This window comes from Oryctolagus cuniculus, chromosome 9 (assembly GCF_051225735.1).
Source record: "Oryctolagus cuniculus isolate XC-2025 breed Fujian yellow rabbit chromosome 9, ASM5122573v1, whole genome shotgun sequence".
In the NCBI taxonomy this organism is placed as follows: domain Eukaryota; kingdom Metazoa; phylum Chordata; class Mammalia; order Lagomorpha; family Leporidae; genus Oryctolagus; species Oryctolagus cuniculus.
The window spans coordinates 61,260,583-61,282,997 of record NC_142875.1 but is presented as its reverse complement, the minus strand read 5'-3'; the positions used below and the strand labels follow the sequence as shown (position 1 = coordinate 61,282,997).

Sequence of the window (22,415 nt, the reverse complement as noted above, 5' to 3'; positions counted from 1 at the left end):
TGGTCTGCCGAGCCCCGCACGCCGACCGCGCAGCCCGAGTTTCGCCGTTACCCCCTCCACCCCACCCTCGCCTACACCGCACGCTCCCAAATCAAGCGCAAAGTTGAAAAGTCGAGGGAGCACCGAAACGGTCCTCCGAGAACTGTCGCCGGCGCTCCGCCAGCGGCCCCTCGGGGAGAGCCCCGGCCGGCCGGACAAAGGCGCTCCGGGTGGCGCGCGAGGAGGAGCCCCGGCGGCGAAGGAAGCGCTGCTCCGGCTGGGAAGCAGCTGGGGACCTCATCCCGGGCCATTTCCTGAACGGAACCCGGCCCGGGCGGGGGGGAGCAGAGGAGCAACGGGAGGGGGGTGGGCGCGGGCGCGGTACCCACCGGTTCCTCCCAGGCTGGGCTGCGGGTGCCAGGCGCGGGGCGCACGTGCTGCTGCTCCATCGCGCCGGCCCGCGCCCGCCGGCCGCCGGGACGCACGGACCCGGGCCGCCGCCGCTGGATGCGCTTCCCTCGCCGCGGTCCCTCTCGGCCGCCGCCGCCGCCGCCGCCGCCGCCGCCGCCGCCCTGGCTCCCGCCCGGGCCAGCCGCCGGCCCTCCCGCCGTCTCCCGCTTCCGCCGCGCCGGGCTCTCCCGCCCCCGCGCCGGTCCCTTCCTCCTCCTCCTCCGCCGCCGCCGCCGCCGCCTCCTTCTCCTCAGCGGTCCCGCTCCCCTTGCGCGGCTACGAACGGTCCGCTCCCCGCCGCCGCCTCCCACGGCCACAGAATCCGCCCCTCGCTCCTTCCCCCGCCCCCGACTCCCTCCCCTTTTCCTCCCCGCTTCCCGCCCCTCCTCCCGCCGCCCCCTCCTCCCGGCGGGCGGCCCGGGGACGCACGTGACCCCCCTGTCAGGCCTTATAAGGCGCGCAACCGAAAGCGGCCGCGGGGTGGTCGCCGGTACTCCGGCGGGCGGCTGGCGAGGAACGGCCTCCGGGCGGGCTAGGCGCCCGCCGCGCCGGCGAGGTGGCCGCGAGTCCCGGGAGACGTCCCCCTGCGCCCCTCTCCGCGTCTCGCCGCCTAGGCGCACACGCTGGTTGCCCGCTAGGCGCCCGGGCTTGAACGAAACCACACGGGACAGGAACCCGCTTCGCGGCAGAGCCAGGGAGGTGCTGGCGCGCCCACGCGCGGGAAGGCGCTGCTCCGGGCTGGGCTGGCTCTCAGACGTGGAGGAAGATTTGCCGCTGGGTTTCGGTCTGCGCGAGAGGCGCCGCTCGGCCGACTGCTGCTTTAACTCCTGTGTAGGGCTGGACGGTGTCGTGGGAAGGACGCGGCTCGGGAGCCACCGCGGGGCAAGTGCCCACTCGCCTGGCCGGCCCTTTGGAAAATCAGCCTTTCGGGCCATCTTCGTGGCGTCGGAGACGGCTGGGGTCTGGTTCCAACCCGCGGGAGGCTGGCTGAACTCAGGCGGTCCCCTCTGCGGGCAGTGTCTCACGGCTCATAGTCACACCCAGGGCCTACGCACAGTTTAAAAACGCACACGGAAAATCGGGAAACCTGACCTGACCCAGGCTGCCCTGCCCCCGCCCACCTCACACTTCAGAGCCCCGCAGAGGGACTTCTGAGCCTGTTAGCCCGCCTGGTGGCTGTGGAAGTTACCTACCTGGTAAGCCTCACCTTCCTCCACCTGGCTGCAGCATTTGTCCCTGCTTCCGTCGGTCTCCAGGGTGTCCGGTCATTTCTCTCCTGCCCGCCTCTTAGAGGTTGGGGTACCCCTCCTCCACCCTAATCTGCCCTTGGCGTCTTTCCAAGGCGGCATGGGCCCAGTGAGTGGCCTGCCCAGGCTCTCCCCTCGCTAGACTAAAGCGTCCTACCACGAGCTGGTAACGCACATGTCAATCCCCTGTCCCGGGTCTCCAGTTCGGGAAAGCCAGCTAAGCAGACATCCCAGTCCAGGAGTTCCATAGGCCTTAAACTAGACCTAACTGAACCGGAAGTTAAATTTCCTGACAACTGGGTTTTCTCTGTGGCCTCATTCACAGTGAATGTCACCGCGGCTCACTGAGCCGCTCAAAGAAGAAACCTGAAAATTATCCAGGCCCCTCCTTTTGTCTCCCCTGCCCTCCCCTCCCTCCCCACTCACCCGTGCCCGCATTGTTCCCTCCCTAGTGCCTGGTTTTGAGTTCCTTGTTTTGAGCCCCTGAAACTTTGACTTTCCTCGTTAGTCTTGCTGCTTCTAAGCTGCTCTTGCCTCCACCCTGTCAGCTCTCCTATAGTGACCACAGTCAGCCCTGTCAAATAGAAAACTGAGGCGGTCTTTCCCCTGTAAGCCCTTATACAAGAGGCCCGAGACAGACTCCTCAGCCCTTCTGTGACGTTCAAGGCAGAAGGTGATCTGTGTGCCAGGTGCCAGATCGCTAGAGCCTTGGTCTTCCCAGCTTCCAGAACCACAAAATACAGATTTCTGTGGTGTAGAGGCCACTCACTGTTGTAGCATGATGGCCGTCCAAATGCACTCAGCACCTCCATGGTCTTGTCACCTTAAATCCTATTTTGCAAGTGATTTCCCAGTATATCTCTTGATCCCTTTATTTTCAAACATCCTGAGTCATGTGTTTTAAGTACACCCTATAAATAACAAGTTGAGTGTTGATATAACTGACCCATTTTGTAATCGATTTTAATCGGTTTTCAATCTCGTGTGTGTGTGTTGTGTGTGTGTATTAATTTGGGTAAAATGTTGGAATAAGAAAGTCTTCTCCCTGCCTTCCTACATAGAATGCTTATTTCCCATGGGACTGTGCCGGGCTTAAGGGGGCCAGGTTGTTGAGCAGTGGCTCTCTCAGTCCACATTGCTGTTTCATCCCTTAGGCAGGGGTGGGGAACGTCCAGCCCATGGGCCAACAAGATCCATGAAATCATTTGGTCTGGTCCTGCCATAATCATTGTGGGCATTTGAGGAGTGAACCAGTGGATGGAAAAGCTCTCTCTTTTGTCTTTCTGTCTCTCTGTGTATATCTCTCTGCCTTTCAAATAAAACAAAAGTTTAAAAACCATATTTTAGTGAAAATTAGCTGTAATATTATGATCACTATTTTTGGACTTATTACCTGCCTCTCGTTTTGCATTTATTTAAATTTCTTTTCCCTTGTCTTTGCCCCCCTCCCTTTTGTCTTATAATCTAATGATTAAATATAATGAATTTTTAAAGTTGATTCTTTTTTCTAAACACATCCACTGAATTGAAGGTTATACCTCTGGGGTAGGCATTAGGGCACAGCGGGTAAAGCCACTGCCTGTGACTCCAGCATCCCATATGGGCTCTGGTTCAAGTCCTGACTGCTCCACTTCCAGCCCAGATCCCTGCTAACAGTCTGGAAAAGGTAGCAGAAGATGGCCTAAATACTTGGGTCCCTGCCACCCACATGGGAGACCCAGATGAAATTCTTGGCACCTGACTTCAGCCTGGCTCAGCCCCAGCCATTGTGGCCATCTGCGGAATGAACAAGCAGATCAAAGATCTCTCTCTCTCTCTCTCGATGTACAATTTGGGACATGCTCAGGCTGACTTGCCCCAAATGGTAGAATTAGAAACATACCAGGGGACTCCAATTCAATCCCATCAAGGTGGCATGTACCAATGCCATCTCACTAGTCCAAGTGATCAATTTCAGTTCACAATTGATCATAATGAAAGGACTAAGAGTCAAAGGGATCACATAAACAAGTCTAGTACCTGCTAATACTAACCGATAGAATAAATAAAGGGGAGAGTGATCCAACATGGGAAGCGAGATACTCAGCAGACTCATAGAATGGCGGATGTCCTAAACAGCACTCTGGCCTCAGAATCAGCCCTAAAGGCATTCGGATCTGGCTGAAAAGCCCATGAGAGTATTTCAGGCATGGAAAGCCAAGACACTCTAGCAAAAAAAAAAAAAAAAAAAAAAAAACCTAAATGAAAGATCTCTGTGAGATCCCAGTGGAAAGAACAGGTCTTCAAAGAAGGAGGTACCTTTCTCTGAAGGGAGGAGAGAACCTCCACTTTGACTATGACCTTGTCTAAACAAGATAAGAGTCGGAGAACTCAAGGGGCTTCCATAGTCTTGGAAACTCATGACTGGAGCATGGGGAGATTACTGAGGCCATAAACAAGAGTGTCAATTTGTAAAGTCAAGAACAGGAGTCACTGTGCACTTACTCCTCATGTGGGATCTCTGTCCTTAATGTGCTGTACATTGAGACTTAATGCTATAACGAGTACTCAAACAGTATATTTCACTTTGTGTTTCTATGGGGGTGCAAACTGTTGAAAGCTTTACTTAATGTATACTAAATTGATCTTCTGTAAAAAAAAAAAAAGAAAGAAAAAGAAGAAATTATCAATTCCCAACTTGACTCTCACTGGGATTAAACATGACAATAGGTCTGATCTGATTTCATCATCATTTGAAAAATCATCTATTATTTTTCACTTTATGTTTCTGTGTGGGAGCAAACTGTTGAAATCTTTACTTAATGTATGCTAAACTGATCTTCTGTATATAAAGAGAATCGAAAATGAATCTTGATGTGAATGGAAGGGGAGAGGGAGTGGGAGAGGGGAGGGTTGCGGGTGGGAGGGATGTTATGGGGGGGAAGCCATTGTAATCCATAAGCCGTACTTTGGAAATTTATATTCATTAAATAAAAGCTAAAAAAAAATCTCTCTCTCTCTCTCTCTCTCTCTCTCTCTCTGCTTTTTTCAATCTCTCTGTTTCTCTCACTCTCTCTGTAACTTTCAAATAAATAAATATTAAACAATAATATAAAAATATAGTTATACTTATATTTCAATTCTTACTGGTGACCCTTAAAATATTCACACTTATAGGTAACATCCAAAGTTAATCAACATCTATCTTCTCCTATGAGATAATATTAAATAAAAACATTAACCCTTAAGTTCCTTTCTTATAAACTATGCCTTGTTATCTTTTACTATTAATTATCATTTGTTAAAAATTCTCAACTAAATTAGTCATCATTTTTGCTACTTTCATAGTTATTAACTAATTATACTAAAACATTTTCCCACTATTTTTCCTACTGTTTGCTTTTTGTATCCAATTCTTTTAGGCTCAATTTCTGTGTTAATGAAGCACGTTCTTTAATAGTCCTTTTCCCAAAGGTCTGTGAGTAAAATTTCCTTTCTTATTACCACTCTCATTCAGTTTTCCCTTACCGTCTTAAGTCATCATGTCATCAGCTATGGAATTCTAAGTTGACAGTTACGGACACCAACATCTGAAGCCACTGTTCCATTACCATTTGTCATCTACTGCTGGTGATCAGATGTCTTCAGTCAGTCTCGTTGTTACTATTTTATCCCTTTCTTCCTCTAATAACTGATATTTTCTCTTTTCAGTTGATGTGTGCATTAGTCCTGTGGGTCTGGGTGATTTTTGTTTTACAATATATTTTTTTCAGAAATTTGTAAGGATTTTAACCCAAGGACCCAAGTCCTTTAGTTCTGAAAAAATGTGTAGCCCTCATGTATGCAAAAATTACTTTCTCCTGCCCCTACTTCATGTATTTTTCTTAATTTCAGACTTCTGAACTTTTATTATGTATGGGCTGGGTTTTCTCAGTTTATCTTTCATATCTTAAATGTTCTTTAATATTTCCTACCTTTGTGAATCTCTGCGCTGGTCTTAGATAATTTTCTCAAATCTGTCATCCAATTACCTAATTCACTTTGCAATTGCATTAACCATGTCTATCAAGATAGAAGTATCAGGAATATCATGAGAAGAACATGTAGGAATATATATACTTGTGCAGCCACCTGTGGAACAGTCCACCACAACGGTGTGTCTCAGTAAGTTTCGGTAGTCATGTTTCTGGGCAACCAGAGGACACTCTGGCACAGATGATATGCATAGAAGGCTATGCCTTCCCTCTGATACAGACCCTGGAAAACATGGACTATAATCCATGGGGAACGCAATCTCACTAAAATGTCAGCATTGAGTCCTCACTTTGTAACATCCCACCATCCCAGGCAGACCTTTTGGGGGGGGGGGTGCCTGTTGGATGCTTTTTTATTTTAATGAAAATACGTTAGAGGAGCTTTTGGAGAAGGAGAGAGTTGTCTTGGGCTTACAGTTTGGAGGTCTGTAGTTTGGGATCAGTGGCCCCTTCACTAGTGGAGCAGATGAAGAGGAATGATCGTATGGTGAGTCAGGAAGCAGACAGGAAAGCTAGGCTGAACTTGGCTTCAGTAACCGACCCTCTCATGAGAACGCCTCCTGAGGGCAAGGTCCCAGTGACCTACAGCCCTCCCATTGGACTCACATCTTAGGTGCCATAATTAGATCAAGTCTCCATCCTTCATCCATCAACCCTTAACCTAAGACTTCAGAATTTAAGCATCTAAATGAGTCTGGGGACCCAAGCCCTGCTCAACCCATAACAGAGCATATTGGAGTCTAATAAACTTTCCCACAGAAAGAATCTGATAATGACTTTCTACTTGAGACTTTCACTTGAAGCAAGTTAATAAACAGATCATATCTTAGTCATAATGCACCTGAAGCAAGAAATGAAAACTCCAGCCCCTATTCCACTGTATAAAATTAATATTGAGCACATAAAAAAAGGATCCACAGCAAACCAGATGAATCTCTAGTAATTACGGCTAAGACTACCCCCACTGTCCTGGTGAGCATGGCTTTCATGGTTCTTCTTGAAGCAGCAGGCAGGGATGGTCCCAATTTCTACAGACCACAGCTGTCGTGTACGAATTCTACAAATGATCTTACCTTGCTCTCCTCATCCCACATAATATCAAGAAAAGAACACTTTAAAAATCATTAAAAATTTATTGGCCATGGCTATTTACCTGTAAAGATGCTAATAATAAGGAAAGTAAAAAGTTGACTTAAAAATACACTGTGTGAAAAAGCTGATATTATATAATTATGAATTAAAAATATGGTGGAATATACCCCAAAGTGTCAAGCAATTATTGATTGGCAGTGGATTCCAAAATTTCCTGTCTTTGTTTTCTTGTTTTTGTTTGATGTGTGGTAGTACTAGATAGATGTTTCTTTTAATTTTCCCAGAATAACTATTTGTCATTTGTAAGAAAACAGTTATTAATAATTGCTGATAATTAAATTAACAAGGAGATCAATATAGCATAATGAAAATATAAATCCATAAATGCAAAAAATAAAGATGTAGTCAGCTGCTTATACCCATGATTCCACTTTTGCAGATTCAGCTCATCAGAGATGAAAAATATTTGAAGAGGGGCTGGCAATGTGGTGTAGCAGCATCCACTATTCGTGCCAGTTCCTGTCCCGCCTGCTCCACTTCTGATCCAGCTCCCTGCTCATGACCTGGGAAGGCAGCAGAAGATGACCCAAGTGTTTGGGCCCCTGACACCCACATGGGAGACTTGGATGAAGATTCTGGCTCCTGGCTTTGGCCTGGCACAGCACTGGCCATTGTGGCCATCTTGGGGGTGAACCAACAGATGGAGGTTCTCTCTTTTTTTCTCCCTCTCTTTCTAACTTCTTCAAAATAAACAAATAAATCTTTAGAAAAATATATTTGAGGTGTGGGCATTTGGCCTAGTGGTTAAGACGCTCGTTAAGGCATCCATGTACCACATACTTGGATTCAATTCTTGGCTCTGGCTCCTGATCCCAGCCTCCTGCTAATGCAGATCCTAGAAGTCTGCACTTCTAGTTCATTTCATTGGGCTTCTGCCACCCATGTGGTAGACCTGGATTGAGATTCCATCTCCCATCTTGAGTCTGACCCACCCTCACAGTTGCAAGCATTTGGGGCATTACTTAGGGAATAAAGCATCCTTGCACTAGTGCTCTCTTGCTCCCTCTCTCTTTCTCTGTCTCTCAAACAAAAATAATATATATTTGAAACAAAAAAAAGTTGCATCTGCACTTTTATTTTGTTTGTCACTGTTCCCGAAGCAATACAAACAACTATCTACATTGTATTAGGTGGTATAAATAATCTAAAGATGACAAAGTGCATTGCACATAGGCTATATGCAAATACTACGCCAGTTTGTATAGGGGACTTGAGCATCATTGGATTTTGGTACCTGTGTTGGTGGGTCCTGAACCAAACCCCTTGGGACGTTATGACTGGAAAATGAGGTAGCAATGAGGCAGAGGAAAGGGGGAAATAACAGGGGTGTCAGTGTTCTGCTCTGTAGGCCAGAGAAGGGTGAAGGCTTGGGTCTAGAGTTGTAATACAATGTGGTGGGTTTAGTTGTGATTCAAGTAATGGCAAAATGCAGGGCTCCCACCAAGTGAGCCAAACCAAGGACTGGGACTAGTTTTTGTGGCCAGTGAGAGTATACTCAGCAGACTCAGCAGGGCCCCAGCCACTTCAGATTCAAGGTCAGAGTTTTAGATTCTAGGGTTAGGCCTGTCAAGACCCGAGTAGCAGGAATTGAGCCAAAGCAAAGTGCTGGGCTCTGTGGTAGCACAGAGGGAACTCCAGCCCCGGTGGCTCAGCACCAGGCATGCTGCCCAGCAGAGAGACAGGGAGCAGGATCCAAGGAGGCTGGTGAGAATGGTGGTCACCAGAGAATCCTCCTAATTAAAGGACTGATGTTTGTAAGTAGTCTTCTCAGGGAGCACAGGAAAATTTTTCTATTCGACAACAATACAAAGAGGAGATATAGGCAATAATTCTATAAGGCCTGGCACTTTGTAATTTGAGATACACTAAGACTAAGTAGAAAGAGGGTGGGACTTGCTATTATAGGAGACTAGGCTCACACTCTTGCTCTTCTACTTATTAACCCTGATACCTTGGGCATGTGGTTTCCTCCATTTAAAACGAACCTAAAAATACCAATTTCCCAGTACCATGAGAGGATGAAATGACCTGCCATACTAAAAATTTCTGCCATGATATAGGTACTCCAAACAGTGCCAGCTGAGAAAAGGAAAGAAATGGGGAGGTGGGGAACAGCACTGTGGCACAGCGGGTAAAGCCGCCACCTGCAGTCCAGTATCCCATATGGGCACTGGTTCGCGTCTCAGCTGTTCCACTTCCGATCCAGCTCTCTGCTATGGCCTGGGAAAGCATCCGCATGGGAGACCTGGAAGAAGCTCCTGGCTCCTGGCTTTATCACCGAAGCTCTGGCTGTTGCGGCCTACTGGGGAGTGAACCAGCGGATGGAAGACCTCTCTCTCTCTCTCTCTGCTTCCTTCTCTCTGGGTGTAACTTTGACTTTCAAATCAATCAATCAATCTTTTAAAAAAAGAGAAAGAAATGGGGGCACCATTTCATTCATGTCTCCAAAATAGTTGGGGAGCATTGCCCCTCCTTATTCCACAGGAAATCGCATACCCTTTGAAATTTGTTTCCACTGGAATTAGGAAGCCATTAACATTTACCAATTTTTAAAAAGATTTATTTATTTATTTGCTTATTTATTTATTTAGAAGGTAGAGCAAGAAGGAAAGAGAGAGACTCTCCATCTGCTGGTTCACTCTCCAGATGGCTGCAACATCCAGGTCTGAGCCAGGTCAAAACCAGGAGCCAGGAACTCCATCCAGGTCTCCTACAAAGGTGGCAGGAGCCCAGGTATCTGAGGCATCTTCTGCTGCTTTCCCAGGCACAATACCAGGGAGCTGGATTGGAAGTAGAGCAGCCAGGACTCGAACCAGCACTCCCATTTGGGATATCAGTATCATAAGTGGTGGCTTAATCCACTGCACCCCAATGCTGGCCCCATATTTAAGAAAATTTTGTGTAAAGCTCCCTTTTCCACAAGTGACCCTGGTTTTAGCCACCAAAACAAGCATATGAGGTTATTATTACAGATGAGGAGACTAAAGTTCAGGGTTAAGCCGTTTGATCAAGGTCACAGCATGTGTAAGCTGTAGAACTGAGATGTGGGATGATCCTTAGCAGGCAGAAGTCCCCTTAAGGGGAGAAGAAGAATTAGGAAGGGCTGAGAAGGAGAACGGACTACACGGCAAGTACTGGGGTAGTGAGAGTGGAGGGGAGATGCCTGCTGTCCAGGAGTGCAACAGGGAAACAAACATGTGTTTTGGCCAGAAAATAGGAGTTGGTGGAGGGAAAAATGACGGAAATGCCGAAGACGAAAGATGGTGGCAGGGGAGAGGTGTACCGCGGAGGCTGAGGCGAAAGGCGGCATGAAGAACTCTGTCTCCTCAGACCCAAGAACAGAAAGGTGAGGAAGAGACGCGCACAGTAAACGCAGCTGTTGTTATGACCTGGACTGGCATCCAGGTCTACAGTGTGTTTTCTTTCCCGTTGCCACAGGAAACAGCAGCTGCCTTCAGTACAAAGGTCTTAAACAGCCTGGGTCCCGGGTCCAGTCTCCTTTTCACCTGCCTCCTGCACGCGCGCCCCGCCCCCTTGCACTGCGCACTCTCCTTTGTTGCTTCCTTGGACTCTGCTTCCTGCACCTGCACCTTCTCACCCTCCTCTGCAGGGTCCCCTTCCTCTCCTCCACTTCTCGGCCCTTTCAGCCCCAGTAGGAACTGGAGAGTCCACCATTAGGGGATGGGGCAGGACTACAGGAGCTTGGCCTGAGCCAGCCGGCGTTGTCTCATGCTCTGCCACAGATGGGTTTCAGCTGTCACGGAGCCCAGAACAAACCACATACCGTCGTGTCCACCCAGTACTGCCTGTTGCCTTGTGCGAGCCTGCCTCTGTGAACACTCACAGAGCGCACACCTGGTGAGGTGGGCGATAGACTAGGGGTCCCAAGTGAGGCTGCTGAAGAGGTGAAGGCCAGGGAAAGTTGGGGGCTGTTTGCATTCCGTCCTCATGGTCGAGAGTGTGCAGGGCAGCGAGTCAGAGAGGATGTTTACAGGGCTGCTAACTTGGCCGTGAAAACCATTTAACTAGACGTCCGCTGTGTGTGTCACCAAGAAAGTACCTCAACACCTTCAAGTTTCATTTCCTTACCAATAAAAAGTTATTGAACAGGTATTTTGCACGCATCATTGACTTTGTCTTGTCCAGAAATCATGTTAAATGGTTTTCCTTAGCTAAATGGCTTGGGATACAGGTATGGAACTTCTAGAACTTCACAGATTGCCAGACTGAAGTTCAAGTGTTCATTCATTTCATGTTTTCTTTATCACGGTCATTTTAAAACTGTTTTTTAGACTCATTACTTAAAAATTCAGATTTCCTCAACTTGTTCATTCAATAAGTACATCCTGAGCAGCTACTAGACCTGCGGCTCAGTACAGAAGGACCTCTGAGCCAGGTAGCTAAACCTTTACAGGGGGTGTTTGTCACCACAGCAATGCTGCACTGAGCACCAGACCATGGAGAGGGGATGCCTAATACAAAGTTGGGTAGTTAAGGAAGGCTTCCTGCAGGAAATGACATCTAAAAGGCAACCAAAATCTCATTCATTAGTAGACCATGACAGGTAGGGAAGGGAAGGGGGTGTATGTATCCCAGCAGAAGTAGGACTGGTTCTTTACCAAAGAAGCAAAAGAGAGCTCAGCTGATTCTTTCAAGTTTAGAATAGCATTGTTGTATGATTGCTAACTACAGTATCAGGTGTGAATAGAGGTAAGACTGAAGAAATGAACATAGAATGATTCATGAAGGACTTAGTATAGCAGCAAAGACTTTTTAAACTTTTATTTAATAAATATAAATTTCCAAAGTACAACTTTTGGATTATAGCGGCTTTTTCCACCCATAACCGCCCTCCCACCCGCAACCATCCCATCTCCCACCCCTTCTTCCATCCCACTCTTCATCAAGATTCATTTTCAATTATCTTTATATACAGAAGATCTACTTAGTATTTACTAAGTAAAGGTTTCAACAGTTTGCACCCACACAGACACACAAAGTATAGAGTACTGTTTTAGTAATAGTTTTACCATTAATTCACATAGTACAACACATTAAGGACAGAGATCCTACGTGGGGAGTAAGTGCACAGTGACTCCTGTTGTTGATTTAACAATTGACACTCTTATTTATGACGTCAGTAATCACCTGAGGCTCTTGTCATGAGCTGCCAAGGCTATGGAAGCCTCTTGAGTTCACCAACTCTGATCTTATTTAGACATGGCCATAGTCAAAGTGGAAGTTCTCTCTTCCCTTCAGAGAATGGTACCTCCTTCTTTGATGGCCCATTCTTTCTGCTGGGTCTCACTCACAGAGACCTTTCATTTAGGTTGGTTTTTTTTTTTTTTTTTTTTTGCCACGGTGTCTTGGTTTTACATGCCTGAGAAACTCTTATGGGCTTTCTGAGGCCAGAGTGAGCAGCAAAGACTTTCTGTGTTCAATCTGTAATATCAGGATAATAGCAAGCAGTGAGTTCACCATTTGATAGATTGATTAATCCTTAGAACTCATAGAAAGCAATTGAGGTTTGATTATAGGAACTTACCTTCCATCTTTTTTATTTTAAAGATTCATTTATTTATTTGAAAGTCAGAGTTACAAAGAGAGAGAGAAGGAGAGGCAGAGAGAGACAGAGAGAGGTCCTCCACCTGCTTGTTCACTCCCCAGTTGGCCGCAATGGCTGTAGCTTGCCAATCCTGCCAGGAGCCAGGAGCTTCTTCCAGGTCTCCCACATGGGTGCAGGGGCCCAAGAACTTGGGCCATCTTCTATTGCTTTCCCAGGCCACAGCAGAGAGCTGGATAGGACGTAGAGCAGCCGGGACTCAAACCGGCACCGATATGGGATGCCCGTGCTTCAGGCAATGGCTTTACCCACTACACCACAGCACCAGCCCCTCCTCCCATCTTTAATACTCTACTATTATGTCTTCAAAACTTGAGAGCATAGATAGCATTTTAAAAATATGAACTACTTGGCCGGCGCCACGGCTCAATAGGCTAATCCTCCACCTAGCGGCGCCCCCACACCGGGTTCTAGTCCCGGTCGGGGCACCGGATTCTGTCCCAGTTGCCCCTCTTCCAGGCCAGCTCTCTGCTGTGGCCAGGGAGTGCAGTGGAGGATGGCCCAAGTCCTTGGGCCCTGCACCCCATGGGAGACCAGGAGAAGCACCTGGCTCCTGCCTTGGGATCAGCATGATGCGCCGGCCACGGCGGCCATTGGAGGGTGAACCAATGGCAAAGGAAGGCCTTTCTCTCTCTGTCTCTCTCTCACTGTCCACTCTGCCTGTAAATAAATAAATAAATAAATAAATAAATAAATACAAATCTACTACTGGGGACAGGCATTTGATCCAATGGTTAAGGTGTTGCCTAGGACACCTGTATCCCATATTGAAGTGCCAGAATTGGAGGCCTGGCTCCATTGCTGATTCCAGCCTCTTGCTGATGCACACCATGGGAGGCAGGGCTCAGGTACCTGGGTCCCTGCAACTTACATGGAAAACATAGATTGGGTTCCTATCTCCTAGCTTCAGCCTTGCTCAGTTGTGGGCATCTAGGAAGTGACCCACTAAACTGGAGTTGTCTGTCTGTCTGTCTCTCCTTCTCTTCCACTCTCTGCCTTTCAAAGAAAACCTAAAACAAGTAAATATGTGGTTTTTAAATCTCTTCTTTCTTTTTTCTCTTTCTTTCCTCCCTTCCTCCCTCACACCCTCTCTCTCTTCTCTCTTTCTTCTCTCTTTCTGCCTTTCTGAGTGGAGAGGAGTGAGCAATCATAGGAGTGATGACCGAAGGGGGCCAATGTGAATGAGTTTAGAAATCCTCTGACTAATCAGCTTGGCATCTGCAAAGATTTAGAAATTTACAGTTTCCTGCAGGGTGGAGTAAAGATGACAAGCCACAGCAGGCTTCACCTTGGAGGGGGGAATGGGAGGCCAGTTTGGAAACCTACTTCAAAACACAAGACTTTTACAACTTAGTTTTTAAAGCACTGCTTTGAATAAAGACATCAAGATGAATAAACAATTGTAAGTCCATCTGGCCTAAGATTAGAACATGAAGTTCTTACCTCACAGTCTACAAAACACCTTATCTAGGATGAGACATCAGATGGATGTTACCTGTGGAGTGAACTCTCCTGAAGAGAAATTTCCTGTCGGAATCCATCAGTGACTAGACCGCAGAATTAGTCATGTTGTTAAATTTGTTTAAGCATAACGTTAACAAGATTAAAAGCTTTCCAAAAGCTGGTATTTGAAGGTAAAGCGTTATTAGCACTGAATCCCCATACCAAAAAAGTGAAATGGTAACTTAGGAAATTCATATTCTAATCATTTCTTGTCAGTAGCAAAGATGATGATGGGAGGTTGAGCTTCGCAGTGAATAGAGAAATAGATTGTGACAGAAACCGTAAACATCCCTCCCTAAAGGTTCTTCAGAGAGAAAGTACAGGAAGGGGCAGGGAGCCAGTGAACTGCTAAGAGGCTTTGCTCCAAAACACGGCGGCGGCGCAGTGCTGGGTGAGCTGAGCTGGGCTGGGCCAGCAGCGAGGCACCCTTGCTCATTCTGCCTTGAATAACAACACACTGGCCTTTTCTTGCCCTCTTCCCTTACTGCCCGAACGGTGAGGAAACAGTCCAAATAATACAGTCACTGCCTGCACTTCCCCGTTCCCCCACCGCTCACTAACTCACTCCTGGTGCAGTTCCTAGCACTCCCCGGTTGTGGAAGCCGGTCTTGCCAGGGTCACCGGGTAGTCCATGGTAGTAAAAATGCAGCGGACACTCCTCTCTCCTCCTCTAACCTAAACTTTCAGTGGCACTATGCCTTTCCACACGGTTGACTGACCACTCCCCACTTTTTGAAATACTTCCTTCTCTTGACCTCCATGTTTACACAGACCAGTGCCATTGCGCTCATTTGGTTTTTTTCCCACCTCAGCGGCCGCTCCCTTCTCCTTCTCCTTTGCTTGCTCCTCTGCTCAGCCTCTGACTATGGATGCATTCCAGGGCTCTTTCTGCTCTCTTGTCTGTACCTTCCGCCCTGACACCCTCATTCAATCTCCTGGCTTTCTGCTCCATCTATTTGCTGATGACATCTGCATCTGTATTTCCGATCCCCACTCTTCTCCCGCGCTCCCTTCTCATGCGCTCACTTGACACCTTCGTTTAGATATCTAGTTGATACATTAAGCTTCATGCTCCCTAGATAGATTTCCCCCACCATCTCTGTCCCTCGGTTTCTCCATACCAATAACAAAGCATCAATTTTTGCAAAGTAGCTCAGGGGAAAGGCCTCCAATGAGTCCTCTTTTACCCTCAACCTCCATCTCCAGTCCATCACCAGGTTTTGTCAACTTTACCTCCAAAGAGTTCCTACATAGCTTTCTCCATGTCTACCTTAGTGCAAGTTACAAAGATCTCTTCCTGGGCTGTTACACTATCTCTTAACTGGACTCCCTGCTTCCGTTTTATCTGACCTGCACAATCCATATTCCACATTCCACATAGCAGACATAATGATTTAAAAAAAAAGATTCATCTATTTATTTTGAAAGTAAGAGTTACAGAGAGATGGGGGAAGGGGATCTTCCATCTAATTTACTCTCCAGATGGCTGCAATGGCCAGTGCTGGGCCTGGCTGAAGCCAGGAGCCAGAAGCTCCTTCCAGGTCTCCCATGTGGATGTCAGGGGCCCAGGCACTTGGACCATCATCCGCTGTTCTCCCAAGCTATTAGTAGGGAGCTGGGTTGGAAGTGGAGCAGCCAGGACTTGAACAGGTGCCCATATGGGATGGCAATATTGCAGGCAGTGGCTTTACTCGCTATGTCACAATAATATGCCTCAGATCAATTTTTTGAAAGTAAAAATCAGATAATGCCAGTTGTTTGCTTAATATTCCCAAATGGCTTCAACGTGACTCCAAGGTATCTAAGATTCTTGTAGATATTCAAGTTGTGTCGAAGTCCTTGCTGATCTCTGCCCTGGCTGCTTCTCTGCCCTCATGTACCAACCCAGCCACAGTGTCCTTTGTGTGCCCTGAACCGTTTGGTCAAGCATCTTCCAGCCTTGGAGACTTTGTATGAGCTGTTCCCTTGGCCTCTGGTGCCCCTTCCCTAATGACCACATTACTAATGTCTTCCTCTAAGAGGTTTCCTTATCACTCAAACTACAGTTCACTGTCAGTCACTTTTATGTTCTTCAGAGTATTTTTTTTTTGCTTGCTCATTGAGTTACTAATCACCTCCTCTCTACAATGGAAGCATCACATTAGCAGAGACCTGCTTTTGTTTGTTGCTCTATTCTCAATGTGTAAGTGGCTGACACACAGTAGACGTTCAATAAATATTGGTTGAATGGGTACTTTGTCTCCATGTCTATAAGCTAATGCAAATAACACCTGCTACATGCCAAAGACAGATATGAAAGCTCTATGCATAGCCATTCATGTTAATCCCAAAGCAATGCTTGAGCTAGGTAGTATGATTTCTGTATTATACAGGTGAGGAAAATACAGCACTAACAGGTCATGTACCTGCTAAATAACAGAGCTGAGATTTCACCCCAGGCAGCCTCCCTCCAAAGCTCATGCTAATCTACATGATATTACTCTGCTTGGTCTAGGCTGCCCACCTCCAGCCCTCCCCAGTCAGGACCAGTGAGCCCTGACTTCCAGCCCAGAGACTGATCCTGACCGGAAGCACAAAGAGTGAAGCCCGTGTTAACGAAGGAACAAGCCATCTGGGCTTAGATGGGTGCCTCTTGCTTGTCTTATGAGAATGCCCCAGCCATTCAGGCCATGGTTTAACAAAATGTGTGGGAGTGTGTGTGTCCATCCCCACCACCCCACAGCCCCTGGTGGGGGGAAGGGAAAAGGAGAACAAGAGCCAGCACTCCCCTGGTTTTTGTTCAGTTCCCACGGTGGTCAGTCAGAGGGGAGGACATCAGTAAGACAATGGAAGAGCCCTTTCCACAGCTTCAAGGGGCTGCTACCTACCTGAATCCTGACCCTGCCGGTACCCCCTCGGGACTGGTAAGAGGAAGGGGTGCCTGAGCCTACTCGGGCGGCCATAACAAAATGCCATGGATGAGGTGGCTCATCAGCAGCAGAAAGTTGTTCCCACAGCTCTGGAGGCCGAGAGATCCCAGATCAAAAGGCACTGGTGGGGGCCAGCGCTGTGGCACAGCGGGTTAAAGCCCTGGCCTGAAGCACTGGCATCCCATATGGGTGCTGGTTCTAGTCCCAGCTGCTCCACTTCCGATCCAGCTCTCTGCTATGGCTTGGGAAAGCAGAAGTTGGCCCAAGTCCTTGGGCCCCTGCACCCTTGTGAAAGACCCGGAAGAAGCTCCTGGCTCCTGGCTTCTGATCGGCACAGCTCCGGCCATTGTGGCCAACTGGGGAGTGAACCAGCAGATGGAAGACCTCCCTCTCTCTGTCTCTACCTCTCTCTGTAACTCTGATTTTCAAATAAATAAAATAAATCTTAAAAAAAAAAAAAAGGCACTGGCAGAGTGCCTGGCAAGGGCCTGCTTCCTCACAGGTGGTGCCTTTCTTGCTATGTCCTCACGTAGTGGAAAGTCTATAGGCTTCTTTATAAGGGCACTAATCCCATCACTGGGGCTCCACCCTGCTGACCTAAACACATTCCAGTGTCCCAAAATGCATTCTTCCTGGCGGTTAAATGCAACATAGGAATTTGGGGGGATACAAAATTTCAGACTGTAGCACAGGACTCAGCTATGTCCTCCCACTCGATCTTCTTCTGTCTTTCTGGCTGCAGGACCCTTTCCATCCCTGTCAGCAGAGATCACAGCTTCCTCTCCAGGCTCTTCTCCCAGCCTCTGTTCATCATGTTGACTCCTATCACTGGCGCTGAACCTGAATGTCAGACACCCTAGTCTTGTCCAGTCATGTCATGAAAAGCAGTGAGACCCAGGTGCACGCTCCTTCCTCTTTCCCACGGGTCTTCTACGGCCTCAAGCCACCGCCTCACTGGACCCTTCTCTCCTTCAGCATCTGTGGTCTTTTCTAGAGCTGCAACTGTTTCCTGGGCAACAGCTCGGTGTGCATCGGGACACCCTGTGCTGCTCTGCTGGCTGACCTGTTGTACCACTGCTACTGCACCAGTCTGATAATCCAGGCCCTCCCCTCTCGGGCACAGGAATGGGTTTATATATATATATATATATATATATATATATATATATATTTTTTTTTTAAAGCAATGTTGTTCATGTTTAGGCTTTAGATGATCTAATTTAGTCTTGCTTCCACACAAGAAAAAATGACTTTTGCCATGTGGCAGGTCCACCTGTTCCTTAGTGTTTGTTCACTGATGGACTTTGCCACTCTGGGACCCTGAAATCCGTAGCCACAATCTAGGCTCATGCAATATGTGTGAGGCTCTCACAGAGTCCTGTTGTCAGACCACACAGCCCACTGTGACTGGCCTTTCTGCTTACCTCTCAGACTATCTATCCACAGAATTATAGAGGGAAGAGGTCTATAACTAGAACCAATCTGGGAGCTCACAGAGTTCAGAGGCTCTGCTGATACGCCACAGCATTTCCCGCAGTGGAATATGACCCTGGTTCCTCGTCACACCCTAGATCGCTTCTGAGATGTGGGCAAAGATAGGAAAAGAGAAGTGTTCATAAGAAGAAGCATGACTGGGGCATCTAATCTAGAAGCCTATGGCACTAACAATTAAAACCAGTATTTACCCACTTGGTGACTCTGCTTATCTGAGGGTAGCCTACAATAGCCATGCTGAATTTCATCACTATTATGCAGTTGTTGTTATTGTGATGTTTTTTCCCTTCTCTTTCTAAGAAGATTTTTTCTGTGATTTTTCTGCTCTGACATGATTTTCACTACTATTGCAGATGACCAGCCATAAGTAAAATACAAGCAAGAGAAACAAACTGAGGTAGAGAAAGGGAAAAAAAGGACTAGAGAACAAAAGATTGTTAGTCTTCTCTGTGGAAATATACAACATTATTTCCTAACTCTTCTGTGCAGAGGAAGGGTTGTAGGCATAAATAGGGACTCCAGTGATATTGCCCTGTTCCTTCTGGGACACACCAATGCCAGAAGAATCTGATTCAAGCTTCATAATGTGCCATCCAAGACCCCCAATACTTCCTTTTGGGATTCTTTTTTCTTTTTCTTTTTTTTTTTAACCTTTTGGGATTCTTATTCACTCACTGTGGGGGTGTCAACTCAGAAATCCTTCTCAGAGGGAAGCTGTGGGCCAGGCAGGGACTCTGAAGTAGGACTGGCTTCAGTCAATGGACAGGCATTTGGAGGTGACCTTGTTCAGTCTTCCCGACTGTTCTATACACAAGCCACATCCCTTTGTGTCCCGTTCTGCCTGAATGGTGAAGTCAAGAGCTTGAACTTGACTTATATATAGTTTAGAACTGTTTAAGCAGTCTTTAAGATTTTTCATCTTTGTCAACCATAGTGCATAAATATGATATTTTCCAATATAATTTCAAAGTTTAATTGAGGTATTTATAATTTACTTTGGCAGATGCTCTGTAAAGATCATAAAGCTGTTCTTCATTTGTGCATGAATTTATAAGTGGCTTTACCATTTGTTGGAAGAAACAGAAGTGATCTGTCTTGATTCCACTTCACTCTTTGCTATTCTGATTGACTTCTGTAGGACTTAAGTGACTTCTACAGAGCAATTTGGTAGAATTACATAATAGGTACAGCTCACCAACAAATGTTACTAACACAGAAGTAGCTCTAATTTTAAGATTTATCAAGATGACTTTAAAGATCTTCAACAAAATCTGTCATATACAAGTAGTCATTTCACACCATTAATATAAAGATACAAAAGATAATGACTAAATCTGGTGTGTAATTTTCACACTCAAATTTTCTATGAAGAATATTCTAAGAATTGTCTTAATAGATAACTTCAAAAGGTATTTAATAAAATCCAGCACAAAAACTCTGCATATGTTAGGAAAAGAGGAGGGGCCAGCATTATGGCATAGCAGGATAAGCTGCCTCCTGCAGCACTGGCATCCCATATGGGAATCCAGCACTGCAGGTTGTAGCTTTACCCGCTACACCATAGCACTGGCCCTTCTACCTGTATTGAGGTATAATTTTCAAACAAAAATTATATGTATTCAAAGTTTATATGGTGATGATGATTTGATATACACATATGAAATGATAACCACATCAAATTAATTCACACATACATCACAACCTAGTTAATATTTGAGAGAGAGAGAGAGAGAATGATGGTATCAATTTTGGAAATACTTCTGAATGCAGAATTAATTTTTACAGCAAAAAAAATGGTAAAATGGGATCATGTCCATGAATCCATTGATCTTACCAAGTGCCCATCTTCTAGAGACCCTTAGAGGCCCTTAGGCAAATACTGGAATAGTGCAGGGTTGGTGTTCTCTCCTATAGGATTTAGTACATTTTTTGATCCCCAGAGCTTATTAGTGACCAATGTTACCAACACGTGGTAATAGTATAATATGTAGTAATACCAGGTGTACGAATTAAGGTGTAGAGGTGGAAGACACTTCTCCTACTGTCACATGTAAAAGCCAATTTGTAAATATTTGTGCCATCCTGAAACTTTAGGCTCTTCTGGTCCAAAGTTATAGTTCTCAAAGTAGGAACCCTTCCTTTGAAGCCTACAATAATGCTTTTCCTATTGACCTAGAACTTGAGACTATCATCTGGGCATTTTGAGTTCCACTGAATTAACTTGTAAAGAAGAGAGGAACAATCTGGAATGATTCCTCTGTTCTTAGCCCTACTAAAAGAACATATGGTATGTTTAAAAGTTCAACAGGAATAGAAAACAAAATCCTAAGAGAGATGGCTTAAAATTTAAAGCAATTTTTAAAAAATCCTATATAGTGTAGACTAATGAAAAAGATCTTTCCAATTCATTCTATGAATAATATTGCCAGAGAAAAAGAGAAGAAAGTTATCATAGAAAGCAAACTGACAGAAATCATTCAAAGCAATTGGTTCTCAATTAAGAACAACAGATCTTTCTTGAATATCTGTAGGTCTATTCTGGATATTTACTTGTCAAATTTTTGATCTAAGAAGACATGTGATATTTAATGGAAACAGATAAAGAGGAAAGACAGCTTTGATTCAAAGATTTGAAGACTAACAGATTTTTAACCTGAAATAAGGTAATACAACAAGCCCTTTGCATAAAATCATTGTAGATCTCTTAAAACATACTTGATTCTCATTGCAAATCCATCATACTGTCATTCTTTCGTTTTTTGGGGGGATGGTCCTTATTTATTTATTTATTTTTGGTTGGTTGTTGTGTTTAAGGTTTTTGTTTTGCATTGACCAAAAACTGCAAAAGATTGAGACTATAGAGGGGCACAAGAAATTTGAATGATTTAGATGACTATTACAGCAAAGGTAGTGAAGTACTTTAAGTATTATTGTTACAAAATCTAAGACACAGAAAGATATAGTTTGATCAAGATAATTTCTAATCAATTTTTGAAAAATTTTCAATTTATTTGAAAGGTGAAGAGACAGATACAAGAAGACAGAGAACTCCCATCCTTTGGCTCATTTTCCAAATGCCTATAATTGCCAAGGCTGGGCTGGGGCCAAAGCCAGGAGCTGGGAACTCAGTCTCCCGCGTTGGTGGCGGGAATCCAATCACTTGAGTCATCACTACCACTTGACAGGGTCTGGGTCTGCATTAGCAGGAAGCTGGAGGCAGGAGTCAGAGCCAGGGACTGAACTGAGATACTTCAATATAAGATACTTCTTAACCTCTATGTTAAACATCTGCTCCCCTGAGTTTAAAAATACCACTAAAAGAGAAACATAATTTTAATCTATACTAAAATATGGTATAGAATAGGGAGAAGATTCCATAAGAAAATAAGGACAGACTGGAAAATTAGAAAGCAATTTCCGAACAGAAGCAACAGTTGGTTTCTTGTAGTAAGAAAATTGTTCGCCCACTAGCATACCTGGGCCCAAAGAGACAGAAAACAAACTTAAAAAGAGAAGATCTAAGATAAAGAGAGATCTGCAGCAACTATTATGAAAAACTGGTTAAAGACTGCCCTACATAATGCATATGTGTTAATTTTTAAACCTAAGTGAAAATTCCAAATATACAACTGACATTATATGAAGTAGGTGGCAATGCCTTAACCTTATGTGTGTTGTAAGGCCTGAGGGCCTCTTCCATCCTTGTCAAGGGGAGTGCTAACCTTCTCTCCTTTCATACAACACTACTGACATATGGCATAGAAAACAAAGTTTGAAAATTTTTCTATTGTTTCAAATCTCTGCACATCTTTCTCCCCCTATAAATTTGAGCAATAGTCAGCTATTGTTTTCTCTTTGTAATCTTAATTACATGGAGGCCTCCATCTGATTCATCAGAAACTTCAGCCTCATACAAAGCACTATTTGCTCTCCCAAAGATTTGAGGAATTCCTGGAAGGCACTTCTGCAAAGCCACGATGGTTCTGATGTATTGCCAGGTTCCACAGCCAGGACAGTCACACATCTCTGCCAGGCCGACGCTGTG

General features: G+C 45.7%; 1 protein-coding gene and 1 non-coding gene across 3 annotated transcripts in view; both read right to left on the bottom strand.

Annotated features, from left to right (window-relative positions):
* The window catches only part of DGKH (diacylglycerol kinase eta), a 208,886-nt gene extending 208,152 nt beyond the window's left edge, over window positions 1–734 (bottom strand). Inside the window, exon 1 of one of the 2 annotated variants that reach the window (XM_002712967.6) lies at window positions 369–734. In XM_002712967.6, the coding sequence (XP_002713013.6) occupies window positions 369–428 (60 nt within the window). In that variant the 5' untranslated portion in view covers window positions 429–734. The remainder of the gene's footprint in view (window positions 1–368) is intronic. The other variant, XM_017343497.4, reaches the window with a different exon arrangement.
* A 21,257-nt stretch (window positions 735–21,991) lies between these two features.
* LOC127492225 (U6atac minor spliceosomal RNA) lies at window positions 21,992–22,114 on the bottom strand. The gene has a single exon (XR_007921384.3). It is a non-coding gene; the product is annotated as a U6atac minor spliceosomal RNA (small nuclear RNA).
* Window positions 22,115–22,415: the final 301 nt, after the last annotated feature.